The sequence below is a fragment of the Chamaea fasciata genome, unplaced genomic scaffold (genome assembly GCF_029207755.1).
Source record: "Chamaea fasciata isolate MVZ Bird 193981 ecotype frontalis unplaced genomic scaffold, bChaFas1.0.hap1 SCAF_4, whole genome shotgun sequence".
Taxonomy (NCBI): Eukaryota; Metazoa; Chordata; class Aves; order Passeriformes; family Sylviidae; genus Chamaea; species Chamaea fasciata.
The window spans coordinates 21,814,446-21,842,179 of NW_027094089.1; the positions used below are offsets into that span (position 1 = coordinate 21,814,446).

The window sequence follows — 27,734 nt, forward strand, 5'->3', positions numbered from 1 at the left end:
TTTGGTCAAGAGTTCACCTAATGAATGGCTATTTCATTAATGCACTAATTCATTCTTGTACTGAAAATCAGCTTTGTCCAGATTTTACAGTTTCAGTATGTCTTAATTCCCCAAACTCTGAAAACCAAGTTGTAGAACATGTTCTTACTAAGCCTGGCTAACATCTGTCCCATGGCCAATGAGCCAGTGCAAAGGGCCATCATCCATTAAGAAAATAAATCTTTCAAATTCAAGCTAGGTTGATTACTAGTTGGAGAGAAAGAGAGAAAGAGAGAAAGAGAGAAAGAGAGAAAGAGAGAGAGAAAGAGAGAGAGAGAGAGAGAGAAAGAGAGAGAGAGAGAAAGAAAGAGAGAAAGAAAGAAAGAGAGAAAGAAAGAAAGAGAGAAAGAGAGAGAGAAAGAGAGAAAGAGAGAAAGAGAGGAGAGAAAGAGAGAAAGAGAGAAAGAGAGAAAGAGAGAAAGAGAGAAAGAGAGAAAGAAAGAAAGAAAAAGAAAGAAAGAAAGAAAGAAAGAAAGAAAGAAAGAAAGAAAGAAAGAAAGAAAGAAAGAAAGAAAGAAAGAAAGAAAGAAAGAAAGAAAGAAAGAAAGAAAGAAAGAAAGAAAGAAAGAAAGAAAGAAAGAAAGAAAGAAAGAGAAAAAAAAAAAAGGGCTGGTTTTCTGTTCTGCAGAACATCACAGTCCAGTAAGGAGGAACCAAAAAACCCATGTCTTCTTTTTCACGTGTTTAGTTTGAAATCAGCTGATATTTTCTTTGATACTTGTGACCTGTAACAGAGATTCATATTTTGAATCCTGCCAGCAAGCAGATACTGCCCAGATGGCAACAGTATAGCACTTGAATTGTGGATGCCAAACCATCTTTTTCATCTGTACTTAGCCCTGTAACATCCTGAAAAGAGCGTAATAATATTATTAAAAAGTACTAATTGCTACTGTCAGACATTCCAGAGTAAGTATTAACTTCTTTCGATTCCCTCCTACAAGTCTGTAAGATGAAGAAATACAAAGAAAAAAATGTATGTCTTTGATGTTGCAAGGCCGTAACTGAATCAGTGACCCAAAGTTCAAGAGGTCATTGAAACAAAAGAGAGAAAAGAAGGAAAACAAAAGCCTGTTCACATGAAACTTCAATTCCACACTTCCTTAATGAGTTCTCAGAAGAGCCTTAACATCATTACCAAATTCTGAAAAAGCCTCTCCAAATTATAATGACAATTTAAAACATAATAAACTAATTGCAGCTAAAGTAATGACTCCTTAGTATTCATATGGCATATTACCAGGGGACCTTAAATTTACAAATAGAAACTAATTTTTTCTTAAACTTGATTTGACTGTGACTAATTAAATTCTTGGGGGGAATTCAGAGTGTAATTAGGTTCTGATTTACTCCTATAAAAAAAGGGAAAATGCTATCATGTTATACACTAGGATATTCTCATTTATTACTAACGTTAAATAATGGATTGTCAGTGGGGTTTTAAAATACTACATGTTCATAAATTTAATAATGTCTATACAATTTTTTTAATAATTTCTGTATCAGATCCCATTCTTTTTAAATAGACTTGATTATATATGATAAAGGAAGTCTAAAATTTTTCTAGATTCTTTATCAACACAGGATTCATTCTTTTTGATAAAAACTTTATGTGCATTATTTCTTTTGTCAAATGCAAGTTATTGTGATTCTTTAGAAATAAGAATCCTAAAGTAGTCTGTATTGTCTAACTAGTTACTGGTCTGCAGTTTCTAGTTCAAATAATGACTTAGAGACATGAAAGAACCCTATATATTTCCTTTCGACATGGATAGATACCGTGTAGTGGTGCATCTTTGAATTTGTGCCTGAGCTCTCAGAGGAACTGAGGCATCATTACATTAGGTCATTTAGCACAAATGTCAGCACAAGCTTGGGCATTATGTCTTTCAGGGCAAACCTTCCCAGACTCAGGAGCTGTTATACCAGGATCACTGTCATAGATAACTGAGCTAACTTTCATCACTATGGGGAGCAGAATAGCAGTGGTACCATGGAGTTCCATTAAAAGCAATTTATGTTGCTACAGTGCATATAGCAACTGAACTTGGTGGGAGTTTAAATTATACTTGAAGTGTGAAAGGAAAAGAGTGACAAAGTGTGAATCCATCAAGAACAGCCAATGGAAGCATACACAGTGCTGCAAAATAGTACAGACTGAAAAAATGCAGGGCGGATGGGAAGGAATTAAATAAACTAAAAGGATTATGAGGAGATGTAAACACCAGCAGTGTGCAACACAGGAAAAAATAAAGCACTAGCAGCTCATAGAAGATCAGTGGGTAAAACAGCAGCAGATGAATGAACTGCTAGCTTGAAAGTAAAATGAACACTCAGAACTTTTAAGTTGGACATATATGCACAAATCAGTGTTGTATCACTGACAAGATTTGTTAAAAGCAAAACAACGAAGCAGAGCTATTTTTTATTATTAATAAACTGTTGCTAGAATAGATAGTAGCTACTGCAACAACAAAAAACTTTAAAGTTTTTGAAAGGTTCTTTAGTGGGGAAACAGTTACTAATGGAACTTCAGACTATTCAAAAAAGCCAAGTCTCCTTATACAATCCTAGAGACAACATCACACCCTTTGTTTCCAAATTATCTTAGTATAGATGAATTAACAAACAACGCTCTCTCAATGTTTTAAAAATTGGGCTAAAATTAAAAATCCAAGCAGAAATCCAAAGGCTAGGTTGTTACCTAGCATTAGTCATGCACTACCATTGATTCAAATCTTTATCGAGTCACATCCAACTGGGCAAAGCTTCCTTCCAAATGATGGTTGCTGTATGAACACTATAAAATTAACTTAACCAGTGTCAGATCCTAGTGGGAAAACATCCAAATAAGATACTATCATTGCAATAGAGTCTATTACTGGAAGTTTCAGTGAAGAAGTCAGGAACAGGTTCACTGACAATACTGAATTATATTTTGAGTGAGAAGGTGATATCTCCACCATAAAACTCTGACGAGTTACTCATCAGAACAATCCCATGCCCCAAAAGCCATGTTGTCTAGCACACAGATAGAGACCTATCTCTCTCTCTTTTTTTTAGGGGGGAAACCTTGATTTCACGTTCTCTAAGTCTTGCACCACTCTGACTAGAATAATGTCAATTTTTCTAGCAATTAATGTAAGTGTATCTTCAGGAACTTTTTATGTACCCAAGATGTAAAAGCAAATTATTTTTTACATCTAAACTGCATTTCTAGCTACTGTTCCCTTATGGACACCTCTAATCTCTCACTATTTTTTCAGTAGCAACAAATATACATCAGGAGTGATTTAATTTAGTAAATAGTTTGCAGCTTCATCACACTGTATAAAGCCAGTCAGATACACGAAGCACTGTATCTTTGTGGAATGTTGTTTACTAGGTGCGGCACATACTAAAACGTGACTGTGAAGAGCTCCTGGCACAGTCTGCCAAAACTCAGACCAGCATTTCAGAAAATTAAAATGTATTTTGAGAAATTGCATTATGGATTTTTATGGAGTGCTGAGTAATGTGCTCAACACCATCCAGAAGGCAAAGGTAATTTTATCACCTGTATCACTTCATACATAGGATGCAGTGCATTTCATGCTTAAAGCAGGTATTTTTGGCAATGCATTCAGAATAAATGAAAACTAATATTTCATCCTCTGAGAACAGGATAAAAGTCTTACAACTACCAGCATATTTATTTCAGTCTTGCAACAACATGCATTTTAGGATTTAAACTAATGTCCTTTGTCTTATCAGCTACCAAAATAAACCTGTTTCCTGATTAAACTGAAATAATTTACTATGTTGTATTATCCTTTTTCATAAACAAATATACTTATTTCTTTCACTCCTTACACAGAAAATAATCAGCTTTATGTCCAACATAAGAATCCTGTTTCCAGGAAAGCTTAGTCCAAGCGTCTGGACAAAAAAGGATGTCTTTTTAGAATTGCTCTGTGCAGGTAGCAATAGTGTTTTGTTACCAAAAAAAATTTTGAGCTGCTATTTTCTGTGTTCCTGGGTCTCTGATTCTTGGCTTGGAGACAGTCAGTTCTTTGTACTCTGTTATTACAATGAGGTAACCAAAGAAAGAAAGTCTTGGTTTGAGACTGTCAGCTGTTACTAATCACTGCTCCATGGCTTGCTGTGAATCCCTGCTTGCATCTCCCTCCTGCTCTGCTTAGCACACATAAAGAAGATAAATTACTCCCTAGTTCCCCTTCAAAAAGCATATTGTTTGTCACATTCCAATACTGTGAGCAAAAGATGGAATAATGTGAAGAGTTAAATGAGTATCTCAGCAGCCCCACAGCAGGGTCCTTCTCAGGCAGATGTGTTTCAGGAAATGTACTTTCCTACTGGTTCTTCAAATGTACCCTGTTATATTCCAAACCTGAAAATCAAGCCAACTACACATTTCAGAACAGAAGAGCATAATTCTACAGGAGTTTTCATGTAGTAATATAAGCATCATCGACACAGTAGATGCACCAAGTGTTCCATATTGAATTATTTCATTTTACCAGGAGGTGTTGTACTTTGTTTACAAATATTTTAGCAACAACAAGCAGAGTCTGGGGAGGTTTATCAAATTCTTCCCTGCCCTCAGTGTCTCATACTGACAGAGAGAAGAATTTTAAAGAAACACAGAGCAGTTTGCACTGGAATGGGCCCTTATATTCATCTAGTCCAACCCCTTGCAATCAGCTGGGACAGCCTCAACTATCTCAGGGTACTCTGAGCCCTCTCCAGACTGACCTTGACAGTTTCCATGGATGGGAAAGACTCCGAGAGTGGCCAAGAGGGTTTCAGCTCTCTCATTGGAAAAAGTTCTTCTTTATGTCCAGCCTCAATCTACCCTCTTTAAAACCATTACCCCTTTTCCTGTAATAATAGACTTTACTGGATAGTCTGTCCCCATCTTTCTTACAGGCCTCCTTTATGTACTAGAAGGTAGCAAAAGGTCTCCCCAGAGCCTTCTGCTCTCCCGACTGATTAACCCCAGCTCTCTCAGCTGGTCCTCAAAGTAGAGGTTCTCCATCCCTCTGATATCTTTGTGGTCCCTGGATGCGCTCTAACAGGTCCATGTCTTTCTTGTGCTGAGGATCCAAGAGGTGGGATGCAGTGCTCCAACCCCCATGCAGGTGGAGTCTCATGAGGGTAGAGCAGAGGTGGAAAATCACCTCTCTTGATCTGCTGGTTAGGCTTCTTTTGCTGGCTCATGTCCAGCCTCTCAACCACCTAGTCCCTCTGGGCAGGGCTACTCTGGGTCTGTTCATGCCCAGCCTGTGCTGATACTGGGCGTTGTTGCCCTGACCCACGTGCAGCACCTTGCACGTGGTCTTGCTTAAACCTCATGATGTTCACCTGGACCCACCCCTTGAGCTTGTCCAGGTCCCTCTGGATGACATCTTGTTCCTTGGGCATGTCAAACACCTCTCTCCCTGGTGTTATTTGCAAACCTACTGAGGTTGCACTCAGTCCCACTGTCTGTGTCATTGAGGAAAATACCAGAGAGTGCTGATACCAGCACAGACTCCTGAGGGACACCATCCATCACAGGTCTCCATCTGGACATTGAGCCATTGACCAAATTATTTTTCCACTGAAATAAGCAAATTAAAAAGGGAGTAAGGCTGTGGAGTACCAAAACGTGGAAATTGCTGGGATAAAAATTGTTACTGGTTTAAACCTCAGGCTCAGTAAGTTTTTAACCAACTGTAGAATATATTTCCCTGCTGTATCAGAAGACTAAACTTGATGGCCCAAGAAATACTTTCAATTATGGATTACTGTCATATTTTTTTATAACAAATAAAATGCAGTGATACCAAAGAATAAGTTTCATAAAGTGAAGCTATTTTATTTAAAGAGTGTTAATCAGTGATGAATCACAACAAAACTGTCCATAACTATTCATGGTTAACTGAAAGGTAAAACTTGCTGTAAAGCCACTAGAGATTATTTGGGCCTCTGCCATTTACATCACTCAATGAAGTTCAGACATAATTGTGCCACAGTTTCACAAACATTCTCCTTCTAAGGAATAAACTGTGGCTAAAAAAAAGCAGGTGCTTGCTAGTTTTCTGTCCCAGACACTCTTTCCTTCTGCTTCCATTGTAAAAGATTTGGTGTTCATGTAACACAGTTCTGGGGTGACTCAAAATGGTGAACTGTCAGAAAAAAATTAACCCTACAAAACCCAAAGTTGATAGTTTTCTGGCAAGGATGGGGCAGGACTGCAAAGCTCTGGGGCAAAGCTTGTCATTTAGGAGCCACTCTTAGCCACTCAATTGGCTCTTTGAATTGCATTACTATATGCCAGCCATGGGTTTCATTAGTCAGCTTGGCTTAATCACGGTCACATAATTTTGGATCAAATACAACTGCTAATTTTCCTCTATTTTGCCCACTGTTCTTAACAGAACTGGAAAAAATAATATAATATCTAATTTCTTTATCTAAAAATTAGTATCTAAACAAAGATAAGTTAAATTGAGATTTGAAAGCAACTTGTCTCATCAGTTCATCTAAAAAGGCATACATAGCTGTATTTCAGACATATATTTTAAGTGGCTTGAAGAAGTCATTAGATGTATTGATTTAATATTAATTAACTTCATCTACACATATAGTTCTTTGAAAATGTTACTGTCTTTTTTCTTTGTAATTTTATTATTTTACTGTTATAATTATTAAAAACTGTAATCTAGAGACTGGGTAAAATTTGTACCTGATCTTGTGATGGACCCAAATGTCAAAGCCTAAATTTAACTTTCGTTCTTTGGGAATGCTCAGCGCCACAGAGGACATGTTCAGGTGCAATTGGAATAAAGTCCTAGTGCTTAATCATGTTAATTAAACTTGGGCAATGCCTCTGCTGTCTTTACCTAACTATTTCTTCTCCTTGCAAATTTTCTGTCAGCATATTTTACTGTGAACTTGCACAGTGTTCTTCATTTCCACAAATCCTCATCAACAAAAGGGATTGTTCTCATGGTCTCACACTGAGAGTTTACTCATCACACAGTGCTTAGTGGATGTGGGCGGTGGGACTAGCCCATTTGAGACTGCTTCATTAGGAGAGTGAAAGACAACCTTAAAGAAACAAAATTAGGGCAACACTCCTGAGTCAACAGTTGCCATTATTATTGCTCCACCATAGGAGTCCTTAACAAGCAACTGCAATTTCCTAATGAAGAGACCATAAAAAGTAAACAGGAAAATAATTAGGAATAAAAAGATGCTCTGTTCATAATGTGTTGTGTATAAAGACATAGTTCAAAACATCTAAAGGGAATTTTTATAAAAATTTCCATCTGCAAGGAGGTGCCATCAATTCAGTTCTAATGTGCTGAATAAGGAAAGAATTCATCATGGTCATAGAAATCCTCTTTTTTTGTTGTTTCAAGAAGTCAGTGTGTATAAGGACCAGAATGGAGAGTTTGTTCCACATACTCCTTCAGAACTGCCCCATTATTTTATGTATTTTCATCAACATGTTGCTGCATCTTGGCAGAATCCTGACCTGGAGGTGTTGAGTTCTGTGCCCACAGATGGGGACCTGGTGGCAGTGACTGCTCAGCCAAGAGCATGCACCTGGGCTCTGAGCACAGCCTCTCACCTACTGAGCAGAATGACCTCTATGCTGTGAGGAGTGACTGAGGTCTTGAGGCTTTTCCAGTTTGGAGGAAAGGAGGCTGTGGGGTGACCTCTCTGTTCTCTGCAGCTTCCTGAGGAGGGGAAGAGGAGAGGATAATGCTGATCTCACCTCCCTGGATCAAGTGACAGGACCAGTGGGAATGGTTCAAACCACACCAGGGGAGATTCATAAGAAACATTTCTTTCCGGAGGTGGAGGTAGCACACTGGAACAAGCTTCCCAGAGAGGTGGCCAATAACCCCTGCCTGTCAATGTTGAAGAAGTCAATGACATTAATAACGATAATTTTTGATCAGTCTTGAAATCTAGTTGGCCTAGATGGCCCTTTCAGTCCCAGCTGAAATGTTCTATATTTTAAATGGTTGTCATTATGCATCTAAAGAGATTTTAAAGAAACAAAAATTTAAAAACCCTGGGGAAAAAGCTTAAAACCACGAGAATTTTAGTGTAGGAAAGCAAACACATAAAGTACTTAGTTTTTTCAAAAGTTTTTAAAGGCCAGAAAAGATATTCAGAAACAGGGACTTTCAATATGATAAGCAGTGGCTGAGCATTTTAACCATTTTCAAACTGAAATGATAGGCATGCATAAATGTATATGCTCACATGCACACCCTCAATTCCCAGTGGCAGTCTTGCTTGCTCTGAGGAAAGATGAAATCACCCAAGGTACTAGAATTAATCCTACATAATGACTGTTTTTCCTCAGAAGGTTGCTATTTACATTGGAGTGTAAGAAAAGATATTCTATTTAAAAGCCACTATTTATGGGCTCTTGTTTGTTAGTAAGTGATTAATTTTGAAGCCAAATATAAACTCAAAGATGCTTTGCTAACTAGGAGTTTACACACAGAAACAGGGCTTCAGGCATACCAGCTGCTTACCAGTTACTCTTGTGGGAAAAAAAGCATTTTGCATCTAATTGTGTAATATTTATATTTCTTCTTTCTAAAGAAAAAAAAAGGAAAAACTACAGGTAGAAAGTTTCACGTGGTGTAATAGGGAAAATTAGGCATAAACTCAAAACTCAGACTGAAATAGGTCATTGAGGTCATTGGACTGTTCTGCAAAAACCAGTTTATTCCATTGATTCTACTGCGCTAATTAAAAGGAGAGAGTATTCTGAAGCTGTAGGACTTTTAGCATAGCTTCTACATTTCTGCCTTTAAAACAATTCCTTGGAATTTATTCTTGAACAAGTATATTCAAAGCTGTTTGGCTTAAACATTATCTAAAGAAAACATGCTCAGTGTATTTTATGCTTGATCTTCCAGGAGTACAATACCATCCCCCTGCATTAGTGTGCCATGCTATAATTCAAGATTACACATAAATTATGTGCAGCATGCTTCCAATATCTAGAAAATTAAAAATAGCGGCAATCCTGGATTTGGTATATTCTAGAATTCTGTATAATATAAAATCATAAATGCAATATAAACAAATATAATTGACATAAAACTAGTCATAATATTGTACCTATTCATAATACAGTAGCTGTTCGTGATGATTCATAGAATCAATAGTTCATGCCAATTTACAGGACAGTGATCAAGTCAGGTGAGCAATCACAGCTACCAGATTAACAATTCAGAATTGTTTAAGTCATCCTAACTAGATTTTTTTTCCTCCTTTTCCCCTGCATCTTTTCTCTCTCTTTCTCCTCTTGCAATTATATATTTGCCTTCTCCTTGCCTTTACTATATTCTAAAATATTTTCATTTCTTCTCCAACATCTTTGTTAAAGAACAAAACAGTGCTTTGCTTTGTGACACTCTGGAGAACTCCTTCTCATGTCTCTATTCTGTACACAGTGTTGCTTCTCAAGAGGGTGAAGGGATAGGTGAAGGAAGAAGACAGGGGTAAAGTCTGGGGAGTTTTTTTGCAGTTTTACAGGCTTATGCCTATGCTCTTCTTTCTTTTCTTCCCTTCCTTCTCCCCAGCCTCTCTCCCTCCCCATCAGTACTTAAAAAATCATTCCCATTCATGTTGTGTGAGCGCACACGCTGGGAGAAATTACAGGGGCTCTGCTCCAGATCGCCTTGACAACTCCAAGGCATCCCTGTGCGTGGGGACTGGTGGCACGGCAAAGTTTCCCAGGCCCCCTGGGAAGGGGAGGGAGAGGAAGAGAGGAGGCAGAGGTGCTGGAGCCAGTAGCGTGTGGGGGAGAGAGCAGCGAGCGGGATGAAAGGAGCACATACATCTCCCGCGGGACAATGGGGGTTTTGCTGGCTGGCTGTGAAAAGACACACTGAGGATACAATGCTTTGTGACACATGAAAGCTTTGGGGACCTTTCCAGAGTCCTATTCAGTTCTAAGAAGTCTTGTCAACATCTTAAAATGCAAAGAAAACAACCCCTTTCATTTCTTTGTGTTTTAAAAACAGATTTTAAATATTATTTTAGACAATTGTTTTTGCTGGTATGCTGGAAACCTTTGCAGTTTGCTGAGTTCCCATTAATTGCAGTGGGAGGGGGGACTGTCCAGAAGGTCCCCAATCAGGGCTCTCAGAGGTGAGCACTTGCTTCCTTCCTCATACAGCTTTGGTTCATACTCAGGCCTGTCATCCATCTGCTTTGAACGTTTTCTGCTATACATGCCATGAGCAGTTACAGCTCAAGAAGAGAGGAATTCCTGTTTCCTATGTCCAAGCTGAGAAATAAATTATATGATAGCAAGAGCAGGAATGAGACTAAGCAACCTAAAATAAGGAGCCATGTAGTCCCAGCCAGAGTGCACCCCAGGAAAGCAGCCGGGAAAGCAGCTTACAAAGACAAGAGCATGACTCTTGCTCCCTTGACACACCACTTTCACAGGGCTCACTACTCAATCCCAGAATCAGCCCAAGAAGAAAATAGGATCAAAAGATCTAATCCTTCAAAACAGCAATCTTTGCTGGTAAGGTATGCCCTACAATGACTCCTAGTGATTTTTGGAGTGTAGGAGGCTCAACCTACTATAACGGGCGAAGTACAAAAAAAATCAGGCTTGGTTAAAGCACAGGCAGATGTGCCTGTAAATCCTCCAAGAATGACAGTGCTCAGCCTCTGGTCTTGAATCTACTGTCTGTAAAGGGCAGAATACTAGGAACTGACTGTTTCAAAATCTCTGCATTTCCAAATGTTCCTACTAAACTGTACAGGATAATTGTTTTGCTCAGGTTGTAAAACAAGTTTAAAAATGATTTTATCCAAAATAAAAAAATAGATCATTGTTGCTACTTTAGAAAGAAAAAGTAAAGACAGGGAAAAAAAAAAAAAAAACACAAAAAACCCAAAACAATTGAAATATACAAAACTGAAATTGACTGGACTGTAAACATTCATTTTTCACTTTGTAAGTTATGTTTTATTTTAAGTTTCATTTTAATACTTTAAAATAAAATTTGTAACAAGAGCTGTCTGAGGTAAATGCTGTGCAGTTTGATAGCAGATCTGAAGTTCTCAAAAAATTATTAACTTTATTTTTTTATTGGCTAACATTATTTGCATTATTTCATATTTACATTACTTGAGGACTCTTTAAAAAACCCCCAATCATCCATCCACAAATAAGAGGATTACAGGACTTCCCTTTTGTAAAGTTAAAAAAGCTATTTGCAACTTGCTAGTGTTTACTATTTTCCTCACAGCATATCAAATCATAAATGCAAACTTACCATGAACATAATAATCCAGTTTTTCAGATGGAAAAGCTGAGTAAAGAAATGAAGGATCAAATGTTTCAGATGTTGGATTTCCATGTTCAGTTTCTTGCTGTACCAGTAACACTTTGTTCTTCCACTACAATGGCACACATACAAACCAAGCAATTCAGTGTGTGAATCTAGTGGTGTCCCTTCACAATTCCTTTTGTGGCTACTAATCTCACTGGCTCTAATGGTTTCTACCAAAAAGGCAGAAAACGAAAAAAACTGAACTGAAAGGGTAAGTATGAAGCATATGATTGGTTTTATACTGGGAAGGTTTGATCAGAGCCTGGGACGCATCCTTGGTCTCAGCTACATCAGGGACTAAAGTGCTTTCACTGTAGGTCCAAGAGAATGTATCTCCTTTAGAAGACAGGCAGAAGTATTATATATCTACAATAATTTAAAAAACATTTAGTTTTGCCAGCCCATGATTCAAGTTTCCATATGATTTACATTCCTGCAGTCCTCTTGACTTATTTTATATGCTTTCTCCTCTGAGACAGACATCCAGAGCAGAAGTTGGTCAACTTTTTTGTATTTTATATGTTCAAAGGTGGCATCCATATAAATGTGTAGGTAGTCTTTGGAAGTATGGATTAGGCAATTCCGTATAGGAGGAGATAACAAAGCTAAAAGATCCTTTTCTAACCCCTTTTCTCATTCTGCATTTTGAAAGCTTGATTGCAACAAGAATCATGAGCACTGCTTTGAGGCTGATGGCACAGCCCTCCAGATGGAGTATGGGCAAATATCAAGGAGAAGGAGCAGTGGAACATTTTAGGAGAAGAACTATCAGACTTAGCTGCATCTGCTGGAAAGAGAAAAAGCATTTCCATTTCTGACAGCTATCACGAGAGATTCCTTCTCAGACACTTAGAACTCTTTCCCTGACAGAACTGCACATTCTGTTAGAAAACACGTTGCAGCCATTCATCGGTGCAAACACTATAGAAGATGTCTTAGGGAGTACCCTAAAATTCACAGTAGATTCAAACAGAGCCAAGAATCAGGATAAATGTTGCAAGTGCTGCAAAGTTTATGAAAGACTTTAAAGGTCTATTCATGGAATGGTAAGGATCTTCTGAAACAGGCTAGCAGCATTTAAACTGTTTTAAACTCCCATGGCTTGGGACAGAGGTAATCTGAGGTTGCCCGCTGAGGATTAAAGAAAACTTTTCCTACATGTTAATTGTTGCAAACATTATCAACATTACTTAAGAGTACTCTCTTTTCTATCTTATAATTACAAATTATGTGCAGCACATTCTTCAGACTGTGGTAACTACATTAATCAGAAACCATGAATTATCTCACTGGAATATAGGGAGTGTCACACTGTATCAAACCAATAATCTCTACTTTTAATGAAGTGCTAAGAAAGCATAGAAAGCTGTAACACTTTTAGAAAATTATATAACTAGGGGTGGGATGGGAAGACAGTGGCAGTATGAGCTTCAAAAGAGTGATGTCTTGGCTGTCTTTAAATTTGGTCATCTAAACTCTTCCCACAGAACTATTTTCATCATGCTTAGTTCATGCTTTTTAACAACAACTCTATCAGGTGAATGTTGTTCTGCTTAAATTTACTAGGAATTGCTGCCCTGGATAGTAAAGCCTCAGGGAAGATGGGAGTCCGAGCAGTAGTCTACTACATGAGCACTACAATCATTGCTGTACTGATTGGCATAATCATTGTGGTCATCATCCATCCCGGCAAAGGTACGAAGGAAAACATGCACAGAGAAGGCAAAATTGTGCAAGTGACAGCAGCAGATGCCTTTCTTGATTTAATCAGGTATGGCTATGATACCACACATTTTCTGTACCAATAGCTATGACTGTTATCTTAGATGCACAGAGAACTAAAGTAGATAATTTTAAACAGTGACTGCATAAAGTTGCCAAATTTCTTTCAATTGTGTGATATCAAAATCTTTAACCCTTACAATGCTAAAACGGGATACATGGATTTATTTCCAAATCTAGCAGTTGCAGGGTAAGAAACTGCTTTGAATAATAAAGGAAAGATTTTCTTTCTTTCTTTTTCTTTCTTTCTTTCTTTCTTTCTTTCTTTCTTTCTTTCTTTCTTTCTTTCTTTCTTTCTTTCTTTCTTTCTTTCTTTCTTCCTTTCTTTCTTTCTTCCTTTCTTCCTTTCTTCCTTTCTTCCTTTCTTCCTTTCTTCCTTTCTTCCTTTCTTCCTTTCTTTCTTCCTTTCTTTCCTTTCTTTCCTTTCTTTCTTCCTTTCTTCCTTTCTTCCTTTCTTTCCTTCCTTTCCTTCCTTTCTTTCCTTTCTTTTCTTTTCTTTTCCTTCCTTCCTTTCTTCCTTTCTTCCTTTCTTCCTTTCTTCCTTTCTTCCTTTCTTCCTTTCTTCCTTTCTTCCTTCCTCTCTCTCAAAAGAAAGACCTCTGTTTTGCTCTCTGCATGGGTGTTTTTTCCTCCTTCAGTAGCACAGACCTTATTACTAAGTCCTCCCCTTTTCTTCCAACTTGCAACAGTTTTCTTACTTCACTCGAACCCCTGATTTAGTTATTTATTTTGATTTTGAATTGTAGCCACCAGTCTGGGTGCATCTATTCAATTTATTCAATCATATGAATGAGTAATAACTTCCAGGGACAGGCAACTAAAATGCTTGAAATGGAGGGCACAGATATAAAATCATGTTTTTTCCTTGCTCAGAGACTCTGCAGTACCTCTTTTACAGAGCTTATATGACAAAGATATATTCCAGGGAGTAGGGAAGCTGAGGTTTTGAACTCAGGAGCTTTTCCACAGGTAAAACCACCAAAATTTTGTGTTCCACTAACCCATTTGGAGAATCCGGAGACACGAAGAAAGGCCTCCAAGGATCACGCTGCCAGAAAGGGGGACTACAGAAACCTCCCTGAAGAGGTTTGCACTCAGATTCCTCAAGATTTATTCAGTTAGGCTGTTTCTAAATCTCTCAGAAATGAACAAAACAAAGGAAAACAAAGAAACAAACCCCCATCTGCAACAAATGTACACACATGCGTATCTATTATTATTATAGAATACTCAAACTTCCGAAAGATTTGGGGTGTAACCACAACAAGACTAAATCAAGTGATAAATATCATAAGATAAATCAAGTGATAAATATCATTAAGAACTAGGCTACATAAAAACTAGGCTATACAAAAATTATTTGAGAACTCAAAATATATTAAATATTGTTAAATTATTTCTTAATCTGGATTCATAATGCATTAATAAGTACAAAATTAAAAGTGAGCCTACAGAGCTTTGTACACTTAATAATTTTGATAATATACCTCTCCATAACCAGATCTGCTATACAATATTGAATACTGAAATTCCAGTTGCCAGGAGCTATCCAATCCTACCTTTCATCCTGGTAATGCTAACCAGGCCAATGTTACATGCAAAGCTCTACTCACTGTATATGTAATCATGCATTAGTCTTAAGATTCCTCAAAAATTAGCTGTTCAATTCTTTTATTAGCTGTGTCTGTACAAAAGGAATTATTAGCATATTATTACTTCTCATGTTATTTTTTTTCTCTTTCACAGAAATATGTTCCCTCCAAATCTGGTGGAAGCTTGCTTCAAACAGGTAAAAAATACATTTTTTTCATTTCCAAATAAAACATGAAGAAGTAAGAAATTAAATGTAACTACTTTTGCCTTAGGAATATCATGTTCTTGTACTTACAGCAGAAACATAACTTATATTTGCTGCCAGATGTCAAAAAGAAAACCAATCCCGAGCTAAACCAACCAAGTCTGTTTTGTTTCCAGTCATATTGAGAAAACAGTATTTGCTATGAGAAGTGAAGAAAACCCACCCAGCTTGGCAAATCAAAAAAATTACTTTTTTCAATATGTCAAATTCATAAGTTGACGGCAAGGTTCATTAAAGCAAAATTCAGGACCTGCTTTTCCTAAACAGTGTTATGTTAACCTGGGAGATACTGAGATATTCACCATCTGTGCAAAGACTGGTAGATTTTCAAGAATGTCATGTGGCAAATACAAATAGGTTCAAAACAGGGGGATATAAATTGTCAACATTAACACACACACACAAAAAAAAAAAAAAAAAAAAAAAAACAACAACAACAAAAAAAAACCAAACTTCTTGACACCTACAGTAGAAGTCCTTAGGAGTGCTTTTATTATGTTGCTTCTCAAAATCCTCTATCATTAGCTTGGTCTTAATCTTAGCTGTTCAATGGACAAAATAATAATAACTAGTTACATTGTTTTTTTAAAAAGGAGGACATCAGTGATTCAGTGAAACCTAGAATGTGTCTTTCCACAATGTAATTGCTTCATATTGACCCCACAGACCATCTTGAACTGATATAATTTACCATTTATTGCTGTAGCTATAAAAATCTGAAATGTGGAGGTCAAGAAGAGCATAAAGTATAAACTTTTCAAGATCCAGCTGAGTTACATCTTGCAGAAGAATTGAAAAGAAATTCTAACATTATCTTTAGTTGTATAAATAGAAACCAGTAAAAAGGAATCACTTTCTGCATAAAGATTTCTAGATTAAAGATTAAAATTCAAACTAGACCCAGGTTCAAATGCCATGCCTCTGTCTTCAGCAAGGATGTTGATGAACTCAGTATAGTGATGCAGAAGAGCAGTATAGAAATGAAAAAGTCTATATCTAAACTAGAAATAGATTCAAAGAATGTAATGTAATAAAGTACAGGAATTATATGATCTTTATCTCAGAATAATGAAATAATTAGGGCATAAAGTTATGGATGTAGCAGCAAGAATTTTTCATAAATCTCTCAAGTTTGGAAGTAATTATCCAGAGCTCTTGAAAGCAATCTAAGTGTCTTCCAGATAGCAGTTTCAAAAAGATTTGGGAAATTATTTTAGCAGATAACAGGCCATTAGTTTGATTTTGGATATAGTGAAGGATATAAAAGCCTTAAAGGAAAAAGTAAAGACTTCATAATAAACAAAAATTTAAAAATACATAAAACAAACAAACCAGAAAAATCACAAAGGTTTCTGAAACATAAATTATACTATATTTCTTCCATAATATTGCTCATTTCCTCTTTTTTTTAATTTTTTCCTGGTTTTGTTATTGTTTTGTTTGGGTGTTGGTTGGCTGGTTGGTTGGTTGGTTGGTTGGTTGGTTGGTTGGTTGGTTGGTTGGAGGTTTTTTTACTTCTGGGCAAAAACAGTTTTTAAGATGACAAAAATGAAATAGTTGAGCAGGGGACTGTGAGAATTTTAAAATTTGTGGAGATAGCAATGGAAGTTGTTGAAGGACTGAGAGTACCTCAGTTGATATTTTTATAAATGACATTGCCATAAGATGCACACAGTTAAATTTACAGATGATAAGAAAGTCCAAGCACTTTGTGTTGAGGTATTAGAAAAAAAAAAGACAAAGAAAGTGATGAGACCCTGGCACAACACAATACTGTAAAGTCACAGCAACAAAATGACTCAGCTCTTCCACATGTTGGCATGTTTGGTTACCTCCTTGTACCTCTTCAACACACATGAAGTAAACACTTAGAAGTAAACAGTAATTTCTGCTTTGACATAGCAAATCATTATCAAAAAGACCAAAAATGTTCTAAGCAGCTCCAAGACATACATTAAGTGACAGAACACCAAGACGTAAACTAAAACCAGAAGAATGTGATAATTCAGTTTTCTCAATTCATATATTCATGCAAAACGAACACAGTGAAGAGAGGAGTTATTGGAATTATCAAAAGAATGCAACATATAAAGAAAAAAATACTGACTGAGAAACTATTCAAGTACAAAAAAAAAAGTGGGAACAGAGTCAAATAAGATAAAAACATACAAAAAGAAATGGAAATCACTATTACCGAATTTAAACTGGAAATTAATATTGTTTTTAACCCTACACAACCTAAATTCCTAAAAACATCTTTGTTTAGGAGTTATAGGGACTTCTCAGCAGTTTCCCAATACAGTTTAAAAAATTATTTTGATAGTACTCTACTGCAACAGAAAACTTGGCTCAACTAGCAAGTTCTAAACCTATGTTCATAGTTAAAGATGTCCTGTAGATTATTTAACATTTAAGTGTTTTGTATTTCTCATGTGCTTTAAAGCTTAAGGGGGTTACTAAAATCAATGCATAAAAACAGGACACACTTAGAGAAAGTTTTTACTGACTTTCGTCAGCAACAGAAAGTACCAGGATTTACTGAAATACCAGGATTTTAAACCTGTTATACCATTACTTTTTGAACTTGTTACCAAACCAAAGATTTTTACATAAAAGTTATTTTGTTGTAGCAGATTAATTAAAAAAAGATCTTAGCTTACAAGTATGTGTAATATTCTTGGTATCCAGATGATTTTGCACATATGACCCCACAATTTTCTTTTCAAAATTTCCATCCATTATTTCACATTTTTAAGATTTATGAAGAGGAATGGTCCATCTGGCACAAACCTGTTTCTGTAACACTGTGTTTGACGGTCCAAACACAAAACACAGTACTTCTCATAGCTGTCCACACTCAACAATGCAATACCAACCCACAGCCTTACACACCTGGAAATCATCACTGGAATATGCACTGCACAGTTAAGTCACATCTTTGGATAGATCAGATGTGCACATTGTGTCTTACAGGATCCTGAGGCAGATTTCTTTCCTAGTTTGTATTGGAAGCCACTAGAAGGTGCAAAATGAAATAGCATAAGTGGGAGAGACTTCTAGTGGAGTTGGCAATGCTTTTATATGGATGCTGCTGGGAGACAAAGAGTCCAGGAGGGAGACTGGAACCTTAGGACGTATCTAAGAAATATCTTCCTAAATTTTCTACTGTTCCTCTTTCACTTGTTTGCTCCTTTGGATTCCCTTTCCTGTATCTTCCCAACAAGAACTGAGGCAAAGCTGCCTCCCCTTTATTTTTCTTCTCCTCACCCTCCTTTTTTGCACATTTTCTTTCCTAGATATTTCCCTTTTCCACTTGACTGACATGAATTTTCAAATAAGATGGAGAGTGGTTTGGTTTCCTCAGGATCCTGGGATGCATTTTTTCATGTCCCATATATCTACATTCAGTTTTGTTAGGTGATTTCAAACCTTTGCTTAAAGTAGGAGGGTCTTATGCTCCTTCAAATTACCCCTGGAGTTTCAGTGACTTGAGAGATATGGAGAGAGATGGCAGACAATGAAGACTGAGACAAAGAATTTGTTGAGTACCTCAGCCTTCTCAGGCTGATTGTTAAACAGTAGATTGTTAATCTAAATAACATCTTTTCTGATGGTGGGGTGTTTTTTTTATGACATGTCACAACATTAACTATGCACAGATCACATGAGGCTTTTGTGATTTTTATGAGTAACAAAAGAATCTAAATAGATTGACTGTAGGTAAATATTCCACACTTACCTAAAATTTGATTACTTTGTTCAAAATTTTCTCTATGCCTCTGCATCCACCCCCAGTTTAGTGATATCTAAAGAAATCTTTGGGTTTGTCTTTCAGCTCTGGCTACTACCTCTTCATGTCTCTTTCTTTGCAAAATTAAAAAATGCTTTCTAGCCTGGGGCCGAGCAACAGTGAGCAGTCTGGTTGTTAAGCAGATACTACTTCTTAGCTGCTTGTTATGCTGGGTTCTAGAGATCTACCAAAGGGCAGAAGAAACACAAGCAATCTTACAAAATCAAGAGAAACAGAATCAATCTAAAAATTTGGGGAGGGTCATTCTGGTGTGCATAGGTAGAATTTGACGCCAACTGAAGCTTAAAGAACTGCATCTGATAACTGTATCTCTTCTGAGATATTTTTAATTACATATTATTTCATGAACTTGCCATTATCAAGGGAATTGAAAGTGTTAATCACACACCCAGAAATGACGACTAACTAATATATGATGTCTATTCCTCATGATGATTTGAGCTCCTTAAGATACATTATGACTCGTGTCATCAAATCTTACATGGAAAATTTAGAATGCTTTCACACATATCCATGTGGAAAGCAAAGAAAAAAAACAAGAAGATCGAATGTGTCTGTCTTCTTTTAATTTCTTAGGGCTGCATATAAGGAAACTTGTCACTTTTAAAATCATTATTGACCAGATGCTGCATCATCATACAGACTTATCACAGGCAGTACTAATGACACCATCTCGGTGTAAATTATGACAGTGAATTATGAATTTTCAGAATATCGTTGCAATTACCTTTTCTGCAAGTTAAACCACTGGGATGTGCTGCTGCGAGGTTACAATGCTGCTTTTTCAAAATCCTTCAATATATCCAAGTCAAGTGACTGGGTATCCTGTATCACTAATAAAACCAAAATAATAATCAAAGTGGAAACAACTGATTCATTGCATTATTCAACACAAAACCTATATTGTCTATTTCATAGTGAGCTAAGTTAACTGAAATTAATTTTCCAGTTGTTCATTAGCACCATGTCTTGTAAAAAATGTCCAGAAATGCATTATTTTTGCATTTTACTTGCAGATGTGATTGTCCATAGAAAGTTGTTCAAATTAATACATTCAAATAACATTTCTCTTGCTCCTCAGTTGTTCTCTGTATATGAACTTAAGGCAAAAAATATTAGTATTTTGCATCTAAAATCTTACTGGACAAAAATACCTCTTCCTGGAGGTGTAACAAAATTATATCCTCCGAAATTATAGGACTTCTCTGATGTTGCCTAGCCCATAACATATTATCAGTGTATGGACCACTGGTCTCTCTTCTGAGACCCTTAAGCCTACAGTGAGTGGTTGTATTTTGCCTAATTTCTTCTATTTCTGCAAGTGGCAAAGGAACAAGAACCAGCAGAACCACAATGTGAAATTAAACTGTCAGTTTGAGCTACATTAAAAGCTGATAATTTTGATTGCCACTGAGATAGAGATCTGCTGAAAATAGGAATGTCATATAAGCTCAAAAAATTATCTCTTACTACAAGGTACTCTGCAGAGCAGTAATAGTCAACCCTGCTGTTAACTCACCTATTTCAGAACAGTCTCTAATATCTTGAAGGTGGTCCTTCATCCAGTCACTTCTTATAAGCAGTTGGCTTTTTCAGCATTTCACACACAGAAAATATGTTTTGTGGTGGTCAAGCAATCTTGTGTTTTGCCTTTTATGTCATTTGAAAAAGCAATAGTAAGAATAAAAGTCAACTGACACCCTACACTGTTTTCCTGTAAATACACCCCTTGTGTTTCCTGTATTTGGTTTCCCTTGATTTCTTTTGCTTCACCAGGAAACTGCTTGTGTCTTTTGATAGACAACTTTGGGTAGAAGACAGATCCACAGAAGGCATATCCATGGGGATCTCCCAGGGCTCAGTCAGCTATAATGAAAGAAAGAGCTCAAGTAAATATTCCAGTGGAAATTAAGTTGCTCTGGTTTCTGTTGCTTAGATTAACATTTTGAATTTAACTCTAAATAAGCTGTTTCTCCTCTGCTCTGGGAGGCGTTCCAGAAAGACTATTCTCCCTAGTAATATTTCTGAATACTTAAGTCTGATGAATAAGTCTGATAAGACCTACATCTCTGTGGGCCAGTCTTGTAGCTGAAATGGAAAAGGACTTTGCTGAGTGAGTTCCTAAAATCCATATCATACCCCTAAGAGACCTAACTAATGAATTAAAAGGATGTCCCTGCTACAACAGAATTCCAGACTGAGCATAAAATGAAGGCATATTCTTGTTACCACCTAAAATTCTTTCTAACACAAGTTTTTAAAGGTAAGAATCTTTGTGTGATTGCGCTTTTTCCTATATAGATCCCAACACCTTCTCACTCCCCCACCATAATTTTGTAGCCACATGGGCAACTCTGAGCTAATCTGACATGAGGGGGGCAATTCGCAGACAAATAAAGCTCATGCTGCCTTTGATGGAAAAGTGGTTTATGACTTAGCTCCTGGCCTGTTACAACAGGCAGGCAGCACACACCCAACTCCATCCAACAGCTGTATCAGACTTTTGACCCAGTCAGGTAGGAATGAGAGAAGAACCTGAGGGCAATGGAGGAGATTCAGAACCAAGAACTCCATTACTTGAAGAGACAACCCCATCCCTTCTTACCTGGTTGTGTAGTTCCAGTCTCTGTGTTCTTCCCCCTCTGACATTTCCACAGTCAGTGAGAGCTGATTCACTCCCCAAGGCTTCACCCAAATAATGGTGACACTTTTTGCTTGGTGTGATTTCTGCCACTTTGAAAAGTAGAATTTTCTCACTAAGAGATTAAACATGAATTTTCACAGGTTGGATGTGAGTGGGTGAGGCGTTGGAACTGGGCTTTTCCATGTCAGCCACCTGCTCATACAGTTCTCAGCTGACTTCTGTGCATCCCAAATCTTTAACCATTTTAGAAAATTTTGTTCTAAACTCAAGAGTATCTGACCTTCATGAATATTGGTTCTGCTACATATTATTCAGAAACCTTCCATAAATGTCCAGTAAGCAGGTTTTATTTGACATTCTAAGAGACTTAGAGCCTTTAGAGGGATACCTCAAATATGTGGAAGGAGTGCATAAAAGTATTCAGGTGCAGAAAGTAGCATTAAATCAGGCTAGTTTTGAAAGATGATGATACTCAGATTTCCCATCTTGGTCATAATTGCCTCATTTTACCCAAGTACTTCTGAAGCCTTCAACAGGTCTCTAGATATCAGTAAGGATACTAAAACTTTTTCTGGTAGCTCAAAAAGAATAAAAATCCAAAGCTACTGAATAACCTTGACACCAGCATTCTTCTGCTTTAATGGACTAATCAGCATCCTGAGATACATGAGAAACATTATGCTAGTGATATTTATTATGCTTTGTGTTCAACAGAATTTACCAGGACAGAGCTGCAAGGCTTTTTGTGCCCAGATGGAAATATTCAGGGTGTAAATTTCTCTTTGAAAAAACATTAGGGGGTGAAAGACTGGTTTTCAAAGCAGATAAAGCAGACATTTAGGATCATATTGAGATTTAGAAAATTATTTATTTGTTTATTCCATAAAGAAACCATTTAAATTATAACCCTTTTCTAAATTAACAAATGTGGTGACTTTAACTGCAGAGTAAACTAATGGCTTTGCCATAACAAAAATAAAAAGAGGTACGTTACATTTAAGTTAGCTTAGTCTTACTTTTTTAATACAAAAATATGAAGAAATTAAGAAAATCCAGAGCACAAGAAAATATTCTCACTAGCCAAAAGAAGACTTTAAATGTTTGGCATTTTGTAGCAATTTATATAAAATGCAAACTAAGAATCAATAGTTTTGTTACAGAATATAGAAGCATGACAAATCTGCATCTTTGACTTCAGCCTATTTATGAGAAAATGATTTCTAGAAGCTAAAGCTGAAGATTTAGCCTTTGAAGTTAATATGGATTTTTGTTGCTTTCAGGAAAACCAAGTTTTCATCATAGTACATTTAAACACAGAAATATTAAGCAACAAATTGAAATGTCCTACAATAAATAGTTTGTGATTTTAACCTTTGTTTGCTATGATTCATCGAATTTCTATCTTTCTTTTATTTTCATTTTAACAGTTCAAAACCAACTACGAAAAGAGAAAGTTTAAAGTAGCTATTCCATCCAATGACACATCGACGGTGACTTCCATAATAAGCAATGTGTCAGAAGCAATGGAAGCTCTCACCCGAATGAAAGAGGAAATAGTTCCTGTTCCAGGTTCTGTGAATGGAGTGAATGCCCTTGGCTTGGTGGTGTTCTCAATAAGCTTTGGCCTGGTGATTGGGAGTATGAGGGAGCAAGGTCAGGCATTGAAAGACTTCTTTGATAGCCTTAATGAGGCTATCATGAGATTGGTAGCTCTAATCATGTGGTAAGTGCCTCTTTGATAAATTCCTTTTTAAGCTACTAACAATATATTTTCATCAGTCAGGCACCAAGTAGCAAGAATCTATTTGGCAGAAAATCAGACAGTAAGATTGTATCTACCTTGGAACTTTTTTAATTAGTGAACTCTAGAACTGTAACTCTCTGTGACAATAATCTGCCCAAATATACCAACTCCTTCAGTGGGTTTCACTCTTGAAAAGAGAAAAATAAGGGTCTATGGAAAAAGTTGCTACCCTTATACGGAGTCATTCAATGTCTTCATAAAGATAGCAATCACAGCAGTAAGCTATTGAAGTTTCCTTACATCCTAATCTGAATTCATTAAAGGAAACCATCAAACCTCTCCCATAATCTTATTTCTACACAGCAAGACCTTGTTATCATAATTTTCCAACACAACAGGTTCCTGTAGCTGTTCTTGCATTGTAGCTGCACTACTCACACATACACATAACTTTCCTGCTTTCTTTGCTCTGTTCATTAGGTAAGTAAAATAAATACCTTTTCCTTCAAGGTATGAAATCTTTTCAAATATTAAGACTCATTATTCTCGAGGTAAAAGGTTAACTGTGAAAAGAAATCTTGCTGCCTTCTTTACTACAGGAGAAAACAAGTCTCTCCAGGAGCACGCATATATACTACCATACTAGATACAAAACCAAAAATAAGTCTATTTGCTCCAATAACTGAAATCTTTTCCTCTTCACAAGAACATTTAAAATGTTAAAGCAGAGGATTCAGATAAATTTCCACGTGTGCATGGACTTGATGGTGTAAAGGGCATTTGAGATAGAGTGGATAGATTCTGTTCTGTTTTATCTTACTGTGAGAAGACAAGTGGACATTTATAGGAGTAGGGTTGTACCTAAAGTACTACTGCAGCAGAATTGTGTTTGAGTTTTATGTTCAGCACCAGCTCTTTCTTCACCTCTAGCTGTGCTTCCTGATAGTCAAAAGCAGTTCATCCCACAGTGCAGCCAACCTTTGTCATACAGATTTCTTCATGCTGATGCATATATTATCCAGTGCCCTGCTGGATGAAATGTAACATGGACAGAAGGGATGCCTGGAAAAGAGAACAGATCTTCCCAAAAACATTAGAGTGAATATAAAAGCAAATCTTTGCTTGAAACCTTTCAAGTACACAATATAACAAAAATCACATATGGTATATTAATTCTACAATTTTTATATAATGTTAGTGTATTATTATACTTACCATATACTGCCCAATTAAAAGGTTATTTATATAATAATTCCTGGGGTCCTGCCCCACTGGAAGCAGTTCAGATATTTCTTTTGCCCCACTTTTGATATGTCTGTTCCAGATTCTGATTGGAAAACAGAACGTCCTTGTAGCTGATACTCTTCTCGGAATATAACTAAGCAATATTTAGGAATGCATTCATAAGGTTAGCTTATTGTTCCTAAAAGTAGAGAAGAAAGACAGGAAAAATACTAGAAGCTATAGCCGAAGCTACAAAGCTACAAATATGTGAAAAATATAAAAAGCTAAAAATCTTGGGCATCAGAAGCAGCTTGAAATCTTCAGAAGTTATCAGACTTCTGTGTGGGTTCCTTCCCCAACAGCATGGGAAACAGCACTGGAATAGAACTGGGTGCTTGGCATAGCTCCCACATATGTCAGTTTAGCCTTCATTCACACAGGCAGAATTATAACAGGAGTGGCTAAACTAGCTTTTAAATTACACTTGAAGTCCAAGGATAATTCATTTCCCTCCCTGTCCAAAAGGCATGCTATCCATCTTGAAATCCTTACCAGATGTTGAATCCACTGATTCCCATCAAAAATGTTCACTGTTGTGGTTCAATCCAGTTTGAATTGTTAAAAGTTGAAGAGTTAAATTTTTGAACTGCTGCTGAACAGGAGCATCCTAAGAGTGAAATTGTGAATTTATGCATATAAACACAAACAGGATGGATGGGGGACCAAATCTCTACTTTGTTTTGGTAATACTGTTTTGATTTGTTATTTGCAGGTATGCTCCACTTGGTATTCTCTTCTTGATTGCTGGGAAAATTGTTGAGATGGAAGATATGGGTGTGATCGGTGGTCAGCTTGCCATGTACACTGTAACAGTTATCATCGGTTTGCTAATTCATGCTGTCATTGTCCTACCTCTTCTCTACTTCGTGATCACTCGTAAGAATCCATGGGTATTTATTGGAGGCTTAATCCAGGCATTAGTCACAGCTTTGGGAACATCTTCCAGGTATAACACAATATTTTAAAGCCATATCTTTTTTTAATATTACTAGTTTAAGAACCAATTTTGCCTAATGTTTGGCGAACTCTATATTCACTTGGGCACTGTATTACAGTTCTGCTGCTCTCCAATACTGACTTGAACTCTATTTTCTATAAGAAACCCTGAACTGAGATGAAATTAATCTGTTTGGTGATGCAGACTGTATGGCCAGAACCCTTGTAGTTTGGTTAGTCATGGTGTTTGCTATTCTAAGTAGTTTGTAATGATTTAATAAGAAAGGATAGAGCTGGCAAATACGCATGGCAAAATTGAGCAGCAAACAGAAAAGTCATGAGGGGATTCTTATTGGCAGCTGACATTTTGTGCCCAAAATCCTGACAGCCAACAATAGAAATGACAGTTTTGCCCTTTGCAGGTTGTCATAGTTAAGTCATGTGAATTTAAAAAATTGTTTGCATGTATGACATGCAAACATTATGGAAGGAAACATTACTATAATGTTATACTATACCATTTGACCATTTATAAAACCACTGCCATTTTAATAGATTTTAAAAATGTGTCCTAAAGACCGGGGTTTTCAGTCAGATATTCTGTGGTACTAAATTCAAGTCCTTGGTGTTTGAAATAATTTTGAAGTAAAAACCTAGGCTGATGCAAGATAGCATACTGTACCGCAAGTGGATTAAAAAAACTATTTAAAATACAACAGTAAGATGACTGTCAGCAAAGATATTTTTCCAGCACAAATTTCCACAGGCCCTTTTTATTTTTGGTCAGAATTTTATCAATATTGATAGAGTCTTCAAAGACTAGAAAGTCTGTTAAATATTTAGCAATGAAGGTTTCACTGGGATCAAATAACCTGAATTGGTGTGTATTGGAAAACCTTTTTGGTGTGATTGGATGTAGAGAGATACAGGCCTGGCTTGGACAGAGTTAACTTCCTTCATAGCAGCTCATATACTGCAATGTTTTAGATTTGTGGCCAAAACAGCTATGATCACATGCTGACATTTTAGCTGTTGCTAAGTATTTGCACAGCATCAAGACCTTCTCTGACTCTCACTCTTCCCCCACAGTGAGTTGAGGGGTTCGCTGTCAGTTGGGAGGGCACTCATCCAGGCAGATATAAGTAAGTAAAGAGATTTTCCGTGCCACATACATCATGCACGGCAATAAAAGGGGAAGAAGGATTTTAGGAAGGCTGCCCACATTTTACCACAGAACTTGCTGGCCACTGGTCCATCTGTGGGAGTGGTGCCTAAACATCACTTGTATTGTTTCAGACTTCTCCCACACCCATTAAACATTTTTATTCTCAAACCCTCCATTTTCTTGTCCTCTACTGTTCCTTTTGGTTTTGCCTGTCCCATCAGGTTGTGGAGGAAAGTGAGTGGCTGTGTGGTGCTTAGCTGCCTACAGGTGTTAGCACATAGGTGGGAAAATAATGCAATCATCAATCAAAATGCCTTTTGCAGGAGAGCCCACAAACAAGAAGAGAAAACAAGCTTTTTACTGAAGGTTTGAGTAGTCCAATTGGTATACCTTCAAGAAAACAGTGCTTAGAGGTGATTCAATTCCAGCTCCATGACTAAAGAGTGAGAAGCAGGAATTTTGAATAAATTCCTGCACCTGGCAGAAGAGCCTTGTGACAAAACACTGAACTTAGACACCTTCAGACTAGGGATTACATAGAGAATGGCAGTAATTAACAGCTGGGAAAAGTTACAAGAGCATTAGGAGAACCTTCACCATGAGAAATGCTTAAATTTAGCATGTGCATTAAAAAAAATCTTTTCTGGTAGATCACATAAAAACTAAGACAGAACCTTCTCTCTTGTCATTAGAACATGACACTCTTTCTCTCTTTGCAGAATTTATATCATATATTATCTTTTTCCTTTTTGTTTGCAGTTCTGCAACACTACCTGTTACATTTAAGTGTCTAGAAGAAATAAATGGAGTGGACAAACGAGTTACAAGATTTGTACTCCCAGTTGGTGCTACAATTAACATGGATGGAACTGCTTTATACGAGGCTTTGGCTGCAATTTTCATTGCACAGGTCAACAACTTTGATCTGAACTTCGGACAGATTATCACAATCAGGTATGGAAACCACTGTCACCTATGTTTAATAAAACCACCTTTGTGATAACCCCTTCCTGGTTTAAGTGGGATTAAAGAAAAACATCTAGAGCTAAAAGCAAGAACTGCTACAGTATCAGATTATCTGTAATTTACATCTTCT

At 36.9% G+C, this 27,734-nt stretch overlaps 1 protein-coding gene across 1 annotated transcript in view; it reads left to right on the forward strand.

Moving 5' to 3' along the window:
- The window catches only part of SLC1A3 (solute carrier family 1 member 3), a 65,966-nt gene that overhangs the window by 32,970 nt on the left and 5,262 nt on the right, over positions 1-27,734 (forward strand). The window contains exons 5-9 of the mRNA XM_066181063.1: positions 12,981-13,185; positions 14,943-14,985; positions 22,937-23,232; positions 25,250-25,483; positions 27,398-27,592. Of these exons, the coding sequence (XP_066037160.1) occupies positions 12,981-13,185; positions 14,943-14,985; positions 22,937-23,232; positions 25,250-25,483; positions 27,398-27,592 (973 nt within the window). The remainder of the gene's footprint in view (positions 1-12,980; positions 13,186-14,942; positions 14,986-22,936; positions 23,233-25,249; positions 25,484-27,397; positions 27,593-27,734) is intronic.